The 12,506-nt window shown below is 38.3% G+C and overlaps 1 protein-coding gene across 5 annotated transcripts in view; it reads left to right on the forward strand.

The window, feature by feature from the left end:
• Positions 1-11,937, forward strand: part of ZNF624 (zinc finger protein 624) — a 46,391-nt gene extending 34,454 nt beyond the window's left edge. For all 5 annotated transcript variants that reach the window (XM_023192179.1, XM_031934286.1, XM_023192180.1 and 2 more), the window contains one exon: positions 8,175-11,937. In XM_023192179.1, coding sequence (XP_023047947.1) covers positions 8,175-10,396 — 2,222 coding nt within the window. In that variant the 3' untranslated portion in view covers positions 10,397-11,937. The remainder of the gene's footprint in view (positions 1-8,174) is intronic.
• The last annotated feature ends 569 nt before the right edge of the window (positions 11,938-12,506 follow it).

Here is a 12,506-nt window from a genome sequence, read left to right on the forward strand (position 1 = left end):
GACTAAAGTGTTTGACAGGGTTAAAGGAGATAAAATCTAGAATGGAAAGGGGGATTTACCTTTAATAGGTGGAGAGGTCACCTCCTATGTTGTAATACTGAGAAAGGTGGAGAAGATGGGTGCACCTGCAGGTCAGTTGAGGGCATGAAGATTGGGGCCGCTATTATGATAGCTGCCATATTTTCTAAAATGTGAGGCAAGATCATCAGCTTATGGTGAGGGAAGAAAAAGTAGTGAGAGAGGGAAAGTTATTTTTTATGGTAGTGGAATTCACCAGGGAAGCCATCTTGGCCTGAAGCTTTTATTGGGAAAAGTGTTTAATTATAGTTTGTATACCTTCAGTACTTAGGACTGTTCATATTTCCTATTTCTTTTTGTTTTAGTTTAGCAAATTATGTTTAGGGATTGTTCTGTTTAATTTTTAAATTTATTGGCATACTATCCTCTGCTTATCATTTAAATGTTTATACGCATCTGAAGTGATGTGCCACTTCTTATTCCTGATACTGGTTTTTTGTGTTTTCTTTATTTTATCTTACGCAGTCTTGCTAGAGTTTATCAATCTTACTTGACTTTTTTTTTTCTTTGAGACAAGGTCTCATTCTGTCACCCAGGCTGGAATGCAGTGGCATGATCATAGCTCACTGCAGCCTCGAACTCCTGGGCTCAAGTGATCCTCCTGCCTCATCCTCCTACATAGCTGGGATTAGAGGCACACACCACCACATAAGATTTTTATGTTTTGTAGAGGGGTCTCACTACGTTGACCAAGATGTTCTTGAACTCCTGGGCTCAAGCTGTCCTCCCACCTCGGCCTCCCAAATTGCTGGGATTTCAGATGTGAGCCACCATGCATGACATTACTTGGCTTTTAAAAACATTACTGTTTTTAGTCCTTTTTCTTGTATGTTTGAGTTTTATTACTTTCTGTTCTTTATTATTTTATTACATTCTTAGAGCTTAATTTGTGGATCTTTTCTAACCTCTTGAATTAGATACTTATATCATTGATTTTCAGCTGTTCTTTTCTAATTGTTTAGGGCTATCAGAACTGTATCACACTTTTTTATGTAGCATCTTCATAATTTTTGAGTGGAAAATATTTTATATTTCTATTGTGATATCTTTTATCCTTCAGTTATTTTTAAATGTTTTTCTTAATTTTGTGCCATTTGGGAATTTTCTAGCAATCTTGTTAACTTTAATTCTATTATGGTCAGACAAGATGCTCTGAATTATGTCAGTCTTTGCAGAATTTTGTAAGCATTTTATGCTCTTGAAAAAAAAAGTATAGCTTATACATATTAAGTATAATTTCTAGATGTGTCAGGAGATTAAGTTTGTTAATTACGTTGTTAAAATCTGTGTACTTACAGCGTATTCTATCAGTTGAGAAAGATTTTTTAAAGTCTGCTAGTGAGACTATGCATTTGTTTCCTATTTCGTTCATTTAATTTTTTTTTCTGTATTTGAAGCTGTGTTATTATGTAAATACAAAGTTATAATTGTTATCTTTATGGTAAATTGGCTTTTGTCATTATGAAGTATCTCATTTCTTAATGGTTTTTGCCTTAAAGTCTGTTTTGTGTGAAGTTAATATCACTACAGCATCTTTCTTTTGGTTGTTGTTTGTATGGTATACCTTTTTTCATCTGCTCACTTTCACCTTCTGTGTATTCTTGTACTTTTTGTCTTTATTTTATAAGTAGTATGTTGTTAATTTTTTTTTTTTTTTTTTTTTTTTGAGACTCAGTTTCGCTCTTGTTGCCCAGGCTGGAGTGCAATGGCGCAATCTCGGCTCACCGCAAACTCTGCCTCCTGAGTTCAAGCGACTCTCCTGCCTCAGCCTCCCAAGTAGCTGGGATTACAGGCATCTGCCACCACGTCCAGCTAATTTTTGTATTTTTAGTAGAGACGGGGTTTTACCTTGTTGGCCAGGTTGGTCTCGATCTCTTGACCTCAAGTGATCCACCCGCCTTGGCCTCCCAAAGTACTGGGATTACAGGCGTGAGCCACTGCGCCTGGCCTATTGTTAATATTTTAACCAATCTGACAGTTCTTGTCTTTTGGAGTGTTCAGTCTATTTATACATAGTACATTTACATTTAACTGTGAAAGCATTTTGCCTATTCTGTATTCTTTTTCTTCCCATTCATGCCTTTCTTTAGATTTATCACCTTTTATTGTTCTATTTGCCCTCTCTGATCACTTGGTAATCATAACATTTTAAATTATTTGTTCGGTGATTAACCCTGAGATGAAAGTCTGCATCCATGATTCAATAGTTATATATAGGTTTTTCCCTCTTCCCAAGCAATAAAAGGATCTTAGAACAGCTTATTCCATTTAACCTCACATATATTATTGAAATTATATATTTTAATTCTATGTATGTCAAATCACGTAAAATATTATTATTATGCTTTATGCAGTCAATGTTCATTTAAACTTACTCACATTTTTGCCTTTCCTTTCTCTTTGTTTTTTTCAATGCTGAGCTTGTATCTGAGATTATTTTTCTTCTGCCTAAAAAACTCTTTAATACTTCCTTTTACTCAGATATACTTGTGCCATATTCTCTTTTGTTTTTCTTTTTTTTTTTCCTTTGAGATGGAGTTTTGCTCTTGTTGCCCAGGCTGGAGTGCAATGCACGATCTTGGCTCACTACAACCTCCATCTCCCAGGTTCAAGCGATTCTCCTTCCTCAGCCTCCCGAGTAGCTGGGATTGCAAGCATATGCCACCATGTCAGGCTAATTTTGTGTTTTTAGTAGAGACGGGGTTTCTCCATGTTGGTCAGGCCAGTCTCGAACTCCTAGCCTCATGAGATCTGCCCGCCTCGGCCTCCCAAAGTGCTGGGATTACAGGCGTGAGCCACCATGCCTAGCCTCTTTTTTTTTTTTTCTAAAAATATTTTCATTTGACCTTCATTTTGGGAGGATATTTTTGGTAAGCTGGGAATTTTAGATTTGCGGTTACATTCTTTCAGCATTTCAAAGGTATCATTTATTGTTTTCTGTCTTATGAAGAACCTGTTGAGAAGTGAACCATCTGTCTAAACTTTTATATAAAAGGCAAGGCAGCAACATTTTCAGCTTTGTTGGATCATAAGGACTGTCTGCTGCAACTACTCCACTCTGCCATTTTAGCACCAAGGAATCCATAAGCAACACATTAACCAAGTAGTGTGGTTGTGCTCCACTAAAACTTCACTTACGGACTCTGAAATTTGAATTTCATACATTTTTAATGTGTCACAATATCATTCTTTTCATATATTTTTCAACCACTTTAAATGTAAAATTTGGCCAGGCGTGGTGGCTCATGCTTGTAATCCCAGCACTTTGGGAGGCCAAGGCAGGCAGATCACTTGAGGCCAGGAGTTTAAGACCAGCCTGGGCAACATGGTGAAACCCCATCTCTACTAAAAATACAAATTTTAGCTAGGCATGGTGGCACTGGCCTGTAATCCCAGCTACTCAGAAGGCAGAGGCACAAGAATCACTTGAACCCAGGAGGCGGAGGTTGCAGTGAGCTGAGATTGCCCACTGCACTCCAACCGGGGTGACAGAGTAAGACTCAGTCTCAAAATAAGTAAGTAAATAAATAAATAAATAAAATATAAAAAATCATTCTTATCTTGCTGGCTATACAGAAATAGACAGTGGGCCAAATTGGTTATAATTTGTAACCTCTGATCTAATTGTTGCTCGTTAAAGGACATCTGTCTTTGACCAGGTGTTGGGAGGCCGAGGTGGGTGGATCACTTGGGGTCAGGCATTCAAGACGAGCCTGGGAAACATGGCAAAATCCCATCTCTACTAAAAATACAAAAATTAGCCGGGTGTTGTGGCACACACCTGTAATCCTATCCACTGCACTCCAACCTGGGCGACAGAGCAAGACTCTTTTTTTTAAAGAAAAAAAAAAAAACCGGATATCTGTCTCTTTTTTTTTTTTTTTTTGAGATGGAGTCTTATTCTGTCGCTCAGGCTGGAGTGCAGTGGCATGAGCTCAGCTCACTGCAAACTCTGCCTCCCGGGTTCAAGTGATTCTCCTGCCTCAGCCTCCTGAGTAGCTGAGACTACAGGCACCCACCACCATGCTCAGCTAATTTTTGTATTTTTGGTAGAGACGGGGTCTCACTGTATTGGCCAGGCTGGTCTCGAACTCCTGACCTCAGGTGATCCGCCCACCTTGGCCTCCCAAAGTGCTGGGATTACAGGCGTAAGCCACTGTTCCTGGCCCTGTCTCTCTTTTTTTGGCTGCTTCTAAGAGTTCAGTTTTCAATGGTTTTACTACTGTGTACTTTAGTATAGTTTTCTTCATATTTCTCATGCTGAAGATTCATTTGGCTTCTATGATTTGTGACTTGATTTTTTTTTAATCTGTTGTGGAAAATTCTAATACATTATTTCTTTGACTTAGCTTCTGTCCATTCTCTGTCACTTCTCTTTTTAACCTTCTAGGACTCTGGTTACATCTGTGATAGACCTTTTCACCCTATCCTGGATGTCTCTTCTTCTTTTCTAATGTTTGCAAGTTTTTCATCATTTTTCTGCTTTCCAACTTCATATTCTTTTGGCCTTTTACATTTATTATTAGTTTCTGAATTCCAAATTGGTGCTACAGATGTTTTCTATAGCTTTTCTTCTTCTTTTATTTTATTTATTTATTTGAGATGGAGTGTCGCTCTGTCGCCCAGGCTGGAGTGCAATGGTGCAATCCCGGCTCACTACAACCTCCGCCTCCTGGGTTCAAGCAATTTTCCTTCCTCAGCCTCCCGAGTAGCTGGGATTACAGGCGTGTGCCACCACCACACCAGGCTAATTTTTGTGTTGAGGTGAGGTTTCACCATGTTGGCCAGGCTGGTCTCGAACTCCTGACCTCAGGTGATCCACCCTCCTCGGCCTCCCAAAGTGCTGGGATTACAGGAGTGAGCCACCATGCCCGGCCTTCTTTTATTTATTTTATTTATTTATTTGAGACAGGGTTTCACTTTGTCACCCAGGCTGTAGCGCAGTGTAGATCATAGCTCACTGTAGCTTCAACCTCCTGGGCTTCAGGGATCCTCCAGCTTTAGCCTTCCAAATATTTAGGACTACAAGTGTGTGCCACCATGCCCAGCTCACTTTTAATTTTTTGTAGAGATGGGGTCTCACTGTGTTGCCCAAGCTGGTCTTAAACTCCTGGGCTCAAGCAGTCTTCCTGCCTCAGCCTCCCAAAGTGCTGGGATTACGGGCATGAGCCACCACACCCAGCCTTATAGCTTTTTTTCTGACAGCAAAAGTTTTGTTTTCTTTTATCAGATATTGGCAATATAATATTCTACGACAGCAAAAAATATGCTCAAACTAATTAAAACTATTTAAAAGTAAGAGTGATAAATAGCAACAGCATGACAAAATATTAATTTAGATGTTATAAAAGTAAAATAATATAGACAAATCATACTGCTTAAAAATGAGTTTTAAAATCATAAAATTGGCTGGGCACAGTGGCTCACATCTGTAACCCCAGCACTTTGGAAGGCCGAGGAGGGTGGATCACTTGAGGCCAGGAGTTGGAGACCATCCTGGCCAACATAGCAAATTACTTTATCTACTAAAAATAAGAAAAATTAGCTGGGTGTGATGGTGCATGCCTGTAATTCCAACTACTTCAGAAGCTGAAGCACAGGAATCGCTTGAACCCAGGAGGTGGAGGTTGCAGTGAACTGAGATCGTGCCACTGTATTCCAGCTTGGGCAACAGAGTGAGACACTGCCTCAGAAAAAAAAAAAAAAAGGTCATAAAACCATTCTACCATCAACAAGAGTTTTTATTGAACTTATATTTAAACATTGAGGCATAATTACCTGAAAATGAATTAGAAGTTTTAAAAAGCATTAAAGTGTCTTAAAAATAAAATATTAAATTGCATACACAAACACGTTGTAAGACCAGTATCCCACAGTGTAATTTTTAGTGAATTTTTGACAAACTGTCAGAAAAGTTCTTAGGGCCATACAAAAGTTGTTAAATCTACCCTTAATTAAATAATAATTATCACTATATGAAATAGTAAGTGTAAATATTAACTTTTGATTAGTTTGTTGTTTAGCTCTTTTTGAAAATCAAAGTGTTTTTTTCCATAAAAGTTTTATTAAAAGGTATGTACAAAGACTTGAATAAACTATTCTGCCAGTGAAATTTGAGAAAGCCCTCACAACAAAGCTAGTCAATCAAGAATGAGAACAAATAGAGGCCAAGCATGGTGGCTCATGCCTGTAATCCCAGCACTTTGGGAGGCTGAGGTGGGTGGATCACCTGAGGTCAGCAGTTCAAGACCAGCCTGGCCAACATGGCGAAACCCCATCTTTACTAAAAATACAAAAATTAGCTGGGTTGTTGTCCCACCTATTCAGGAGGCTGAGACAGGAGAATTGCTTGAAACCAGGAGGCAGAGGTTGCAGTGAGCTGAGATCGCACCATTGCACTCTAGCCTGGGTGACACAGCAAGACTCTGTCTCAAAAAAAAAAAAAAAAAGAACAAATAGAAAGTATGGTTGGGGACTAATGTCTGGTTTGTGGAGTAAATAGAAAGCAGGAGAGTATGACAGTGTTTGAGGTTGTCAAAAGTTGAAGAATACCATCTAAAATAGTTGACTCTAAACCACAAATGGACTTTTTTATTGGGGGAACCTGCCCCTGATAATTTGATGTGGATTCTTTTCTATTTCTTTAAGTGTCGGCCAGTCTGAGAAATAAAGGGAAAGAGTACAAAAGAGAGAAATTTTAAAGCTGGGTGTCTGGGGGAGACATCACATGTCAGCAGGTTCCGTGATGCCCCCTAAGCTGCAAAACGAGCAAGTTTTTATTAGTGATTTTCAAAAGGGGAGGGAGTGTACGAATAGGGTGTGGGTCACAGAGATCACATGCTTTAAGGGCAACAAAAGATCACAAGGCAGGAGGTCAGGGTGAGATCACAAGGTCAGGGCGAAACTAGAATCACTAGTGAACTTCTGTGTCCCGCTGTGTACTCATTGTCATTGATAAACATTTTAACAGGGTTCAAGAGCAGAGAACTGGTCTGACTAGAATTTGCCAGGCTGGAATTTCCTCATCCTAGCAAGCCAGGGGTGTTTCATCCCTATCTGCATCTGCATAAAGGCAGACACTCCCAGGGGAGGCCATTTCAGAGGCCTTCCCTGGGAGTGTATTCCTTTCCCAGGGCTGTTAATTATTAATATTCCTTACTGGGGAAAGAATTCAGCAATACTGCTCTTACCTGTTTTCAGTAATAAGAGAAATATGGCTCTGTCCTGCCCAGCCTACAGGCAGCCAGACTTTAAGGTTATCTCCCTTGTTCCTTGAAAATTGCTGTTATCCTATTCTTAAGGTGCCTAGATTTGATATTGTTCAAACACACATGCTCTGTAAACAATTTGTGCAGTTAACACAATCATCACAAGGTCCTGAGGCAACATTCATCCTCAGCTTGCGAAGATGGTGGGATTGAGAGATTAAAGTAAAGACAGCCATAGGAAATCACAAAAGTATTGGTTGAGGAAGTGATAAATGTCCATGAAATCTTCACAATTTATGTTCTTCTGCCAGGGCTTCAGTCAGTCCCTCCGTTAGAGGTCCCTGACTTCCTGCAACACTTTTTTTTTTTTTTTTTTTTTTGAGACAGTCTTGCTCTGTCACCCAGAGTAGAGTGTAGTGACACAATCTTGGCTCATTGCAACCTCCACCTCCTGAAATCAAGCAATCCTCCCACCTCAGCGTCACAAGTGACTGAGACTACAGGTGCACACCATCATGCCTGGCTAATTTTTGTATTTTTTTTTGTAGAGACAGTGTTTTGCTATATTGCCCAGACTGGTCTCGAACTCCTGAGCTCAAGCAATTCTCTCACCTTGGCCTCCCAAAGTGCTGAGATTATAGGCATGAGCCACTGTGCCCAGCTGAATGGACTTTTTTAACAGGAAAGTTTCAGTGAATTTGCTACTTTAGTTTTTGCTAAACCAGCCTCCCTTAACCCTACCTTCTTCTCACTAGAAAACAAGTCAGTGTGAAAGCAATTAAAACCACATATTCATTATCCATATATTTATTTCTTTTATTGTTCTGTTTAGTGAGATTGCTCCAGCTTAGGAAAGGAATTACTTGATTTTTCTCTTTTTTACCCCAGACATGGAGCCCAAACATGCAACCAAGAATGCTACACGAACAAAGGATACTTCTGAAGATTTATCACAGGAGGCCGTTGCAGAGAAACTTACGGAGAATGGTCTGTGGGATTCCAGAGTGGAAAGGTTATGGAAATGGAATGATAGGATATTGAGATTACAAAATAATCAGGAGAATCATTTGAGTCAAAGAATAATTCCACTCAAGAAGACTCCCACTAGTCAAAGAGGCTTTAGATTTGAATCTATTCTTATTCCAGAACCAGGCATTGCCACTGCAGGGCTTCACAGCAGATGCCAAACACAAGAGGAGAATTTCACAGAGAATTTAAATTTGATTACAGATTCCCGTTTGGGGAAGATAATTTGCAAGGAGATGAAAGGCAGCAAAGCCATAAGGCAGACTTCAGAACTTACTTTGGGGAAAAAATCCAATAATAAGGAAAAACCCTACAAATGTGGTACATGCGAAAAGGCCTTTCGTTATAGGTCATTGCTCATTCAACATCAAAGAACTCATACTAAAGAAAAACCTTACGAATGTAATGAATGTGGGAAAACATTCAGCCAGCCTTCATATCTCAGTCAGCACAAAAAAATCCACACTGGAGAAAAACCCTATAAATGTAATGAATGTGGAAAGGCCTTCATTGCTTCCTCATCACTTATGGTACATCAGAGAATTCACACTAAAGAGAAACCTTATCAGTGTAATGTGTGTGGGAAGTCTTTTAGCCAGTGTGCCCGTCTTAATCAGCACCAGAGAATTCAAACTGGAGAGAAACCCTATAAATGTAATGAATGCGGGAAAGCTTTTAGTGATAAATCAAAACTTGCAAGACATCAGGAAACTCACAATGGTGAGAAACCCTACAAATGTGATGATTGTGGGAAAGCCTTTAGGAACAAGTCATATCTTAGTGTACATCAGAAGACCCACACTGAAGAGAAACCATATCAGTGCAATGAGTGTGGGAAGTCTTTTAAGAACACCACAATTTTTAATGTGCATCAGAGGATTCATACTGGAGAGAAACCTTTTAGATGTAACGAATGTGGAAAAGCCTATAGAAGTAATTCAAGCCTTATCGTACATATAAGAACTCACACTGGGGAAAAACCCTATGAATGTAATGAATGTGGGAAAGCATTCAACCGCATTGCAAATTTCACAGAACATCAGCGAATTCACACAGGAGAAAAGCCCTATAAATGTAATGAATGTGGGAAAGCATTCATTAATTATTCATGCCTTACTGTACACCACAGAATGCATACAGGAGAGAAACCTTATAAATGTAATGAATGTGGAAAGGCCTTCATGCGTTCTTCTTCTCTAATTATACATCAGCGTATTCATACTGAAGAAAAACCTTACCTGTGCAATGAATGTGGGGAGTCTTTCAGAATAAAATCACACTTAACTGTACATCAGAGAATTCACACTGGAGAGAAACCATATAAATGTACTGACTGCGAGAGGGCCTTCACCAAAATGGTAAATCTCAAGGAGCATCAGAAAATTCATACTGGAGTGAAACCCTATAAATGTTATGACTGTGGAAAGTCCTTTAGGACTAAATCATACCTTATTGTACATCAGAGGACCCATACTGGGGAAAAACCATATAAATGTAATGAATGTGAGAAAGCCTTCACTAATACATCACAGCTTACTGTGCACCAACGAAGGCATACTGGAGAGAAGCCCTATAAATGTAATGAATGTGGAAAGGTTTTCACAAGTAACTCAGGCTTTAATACACATCAAAGAACACATACTGGAGAGAAACCATTTAAATGTAATGACTGTGGGAAAGCATTTAGCCAGATGGTACATGTCACAGAACATCAGAAAATCCATAGTGGAGAGAAGCCCTATAAGTGTGATGTCTGTGGAAAAGCCTTCAGGAGGGGTTCTTACCTTACAGTGCATTGGAGAACACACACTGGAGAAAAACCCTACACCTGTAAGGAATGTGGAAAGGGTTGTATTACTCTATCACAGCTAACCCTACATCAGAGAATTCATACTGGGGAGAGGCCCTATAAATGTGAAGAATGTGGAAAAGCCTTCAGAACTAACTCAGACTTTACTGTACACTTGAGGATGCATACTGGAGAAAAACCCTATAAATGTAATGAATGTGGAAAAGCCTTCAGGAGTAGTTCAAGCCTTGCTGTACATCAAAGAATACATCAGAGAGAAAGTAAATTAATATAAAGAACAATAAGTCATTCACCTAGATGTCAACTCCACAAGATGAATCTTATAAACTATATTTTATGAATATAAGAAAATCTTCATTAGGAATTCATCAGAAAGTATATAGAGAAACTATAAACAATTATGTGGGAAATCATTTAATAATATTAAATCTTAGAAGTTATAAGGAAACTCTCACTAGACGAAAATAATGAACAAATGAAAGCCTTCATCCAGATTTCATACTTTATCCATTTAACAAATTATCATTAGTTAATTGCCTATATATGTATTCGCCTATTTTTCTATTCATTTATCTGTCTTATAAACCTGGAGGTGCTTTTTATATATTTTAGATATTAATCCTTTGTCATTATGTAGCAGATGTTTTTCTTAATCTAGCATTTGTCTTTATAGTAATGGCACAACATTTTTATAGGAAAATATTTATATCATTTCCTTTTTAGTTTTTTATTTACTCATTTTACTTAAAAGAGATCTCCTTAATCCCAGGTTATACATAGTATCCTAAATTTGTTTTTAAGATTTTTATGATTTTATTTTTTACACTTAAGTCTTTAATTCCTCTGGACTGGATAGTTCTTCATAGGAGAGCAACTGTAGGTGATCATTATCCTATGAAAAGATTTTGAACCTCAAAAGCACTCAGGGAAATGCAAATTGAAATACTCAGTGAGATGAAACTTCCCCTTCATGGATTTGGCAGAAATTAAGAGATCTTTTGCTATTGGGGTTTGGGAAACCACGTACTATTACCTAAAGGTTATATAACATACTTCCACCAGCAGTCCAACAATATATATTGAAGAGTTTAAAACATATATACTCTTAGACCCAGCAGTCTCACTTTTGGGATCTGTCTCATAGAAATAAAAGCAGCATCAATGCATAAGAATATAAATAAACATGTTTGTTGAAGTATTGTTTGTAGAGGGGGGCAAAGCCTCAACTGCAAACAAATGAATGCCTATTAATAGGGAAATGGTTAGATAAATTGTGACATATCCTTATTATGGAACAGTGTGAGAAAAATTTTAAAAATGAACTATATCTATACTAGCTGATTTCACTGTATTTCCACAATGTATTGATAAATAATTGCTTTATAACAAATGTATATATACAATGTATCATTTTTGTTAAAATAATCACACCCATTTATTTTGTATTTATGTGTGTGTGGTTAGATGCACATGGAGACAGGTATGGAAGAATATACACCAGGCTGTTAATATTGATTACCTTGAGGGGAGTGAGAAAAGGAGAAGTAGCAATAAGGGGAGGGGAGACTATAAAAACAGAAAAATGTAAATGCTGCATGTATGGTATAAAACTATATATGTAATATTATGTATTTATGTGAACTTATGAGAGAGATGAATGAAAGGATGGTCTCCAAAAAAATTATGATGGTTATTTCTGTTTTAGCGGAGTATCAGATTTTTTTGTTTGTTTTTTACTTTCTTTTCTGTGTTCTTAAGTTAATTTTTTTCTTTGCAATGAATCTGTAATATTTACATAAAAAGGAAAAATCTTTTTGTTGTGCATTTTATTTATTGGACACCTTGAATGTGCCAGGACCTACCCTCAGTGCTGGATGTACAATGAGGGGGAGAGGTGCTCATGCATCTGTGAGCATGGAAGTTGGTTCTGATGTTACCTAAATTCCAAAACAAGTTACTTAGCACCTTATTCCTACCACCCACTGAGTTTCCTTTGTAGGAGGTGATAGAAATTCCAGATAGATGAAAAATGTGTCCAAGAATATCTGGAACTTCTGCCCAGGCTGTAGACCAGAAGACCACAAGCCTCAGAAAGAAGTTCCACTTTCAACATGCCACCAAAGAAAAGGTCATAATGGCAACAGCAGGTGTCTTTATGGAAGAGGCTATGTGAAGCCTTTGAACTTTTCATGATGAAGTGTAGAGAGAGAAAATAGCCAATAACTCCCAAGTCTATAAATGAGGGCTTGGAAGTTCTGGGAACACTATGAAATACTTCTGCTAGGAGGGGCCTAGGTTAACAAAGGGAACGCAGAAGCTGTGTCCCTAATACCAGAAAGCCCTGACAGACCAAAGACCTGACATCCAAAAAGAACAAGGCATGA

Source organism: Piliocolobus tephrosceles, chromosome 16 (assembly GCF_002776525.5).
Source record: "Piliocolobus tephrosceles isolate RC106 chromosome 16, ASM277652v3, whole genome shotgun sequence".
Taxonomy (NCBI): Eukaryota; Metazoa; Chordata; class Mammalia; order Primates; family Cercopithecidae; genus Piliocolobus; species Piliocolobus tephrosceles.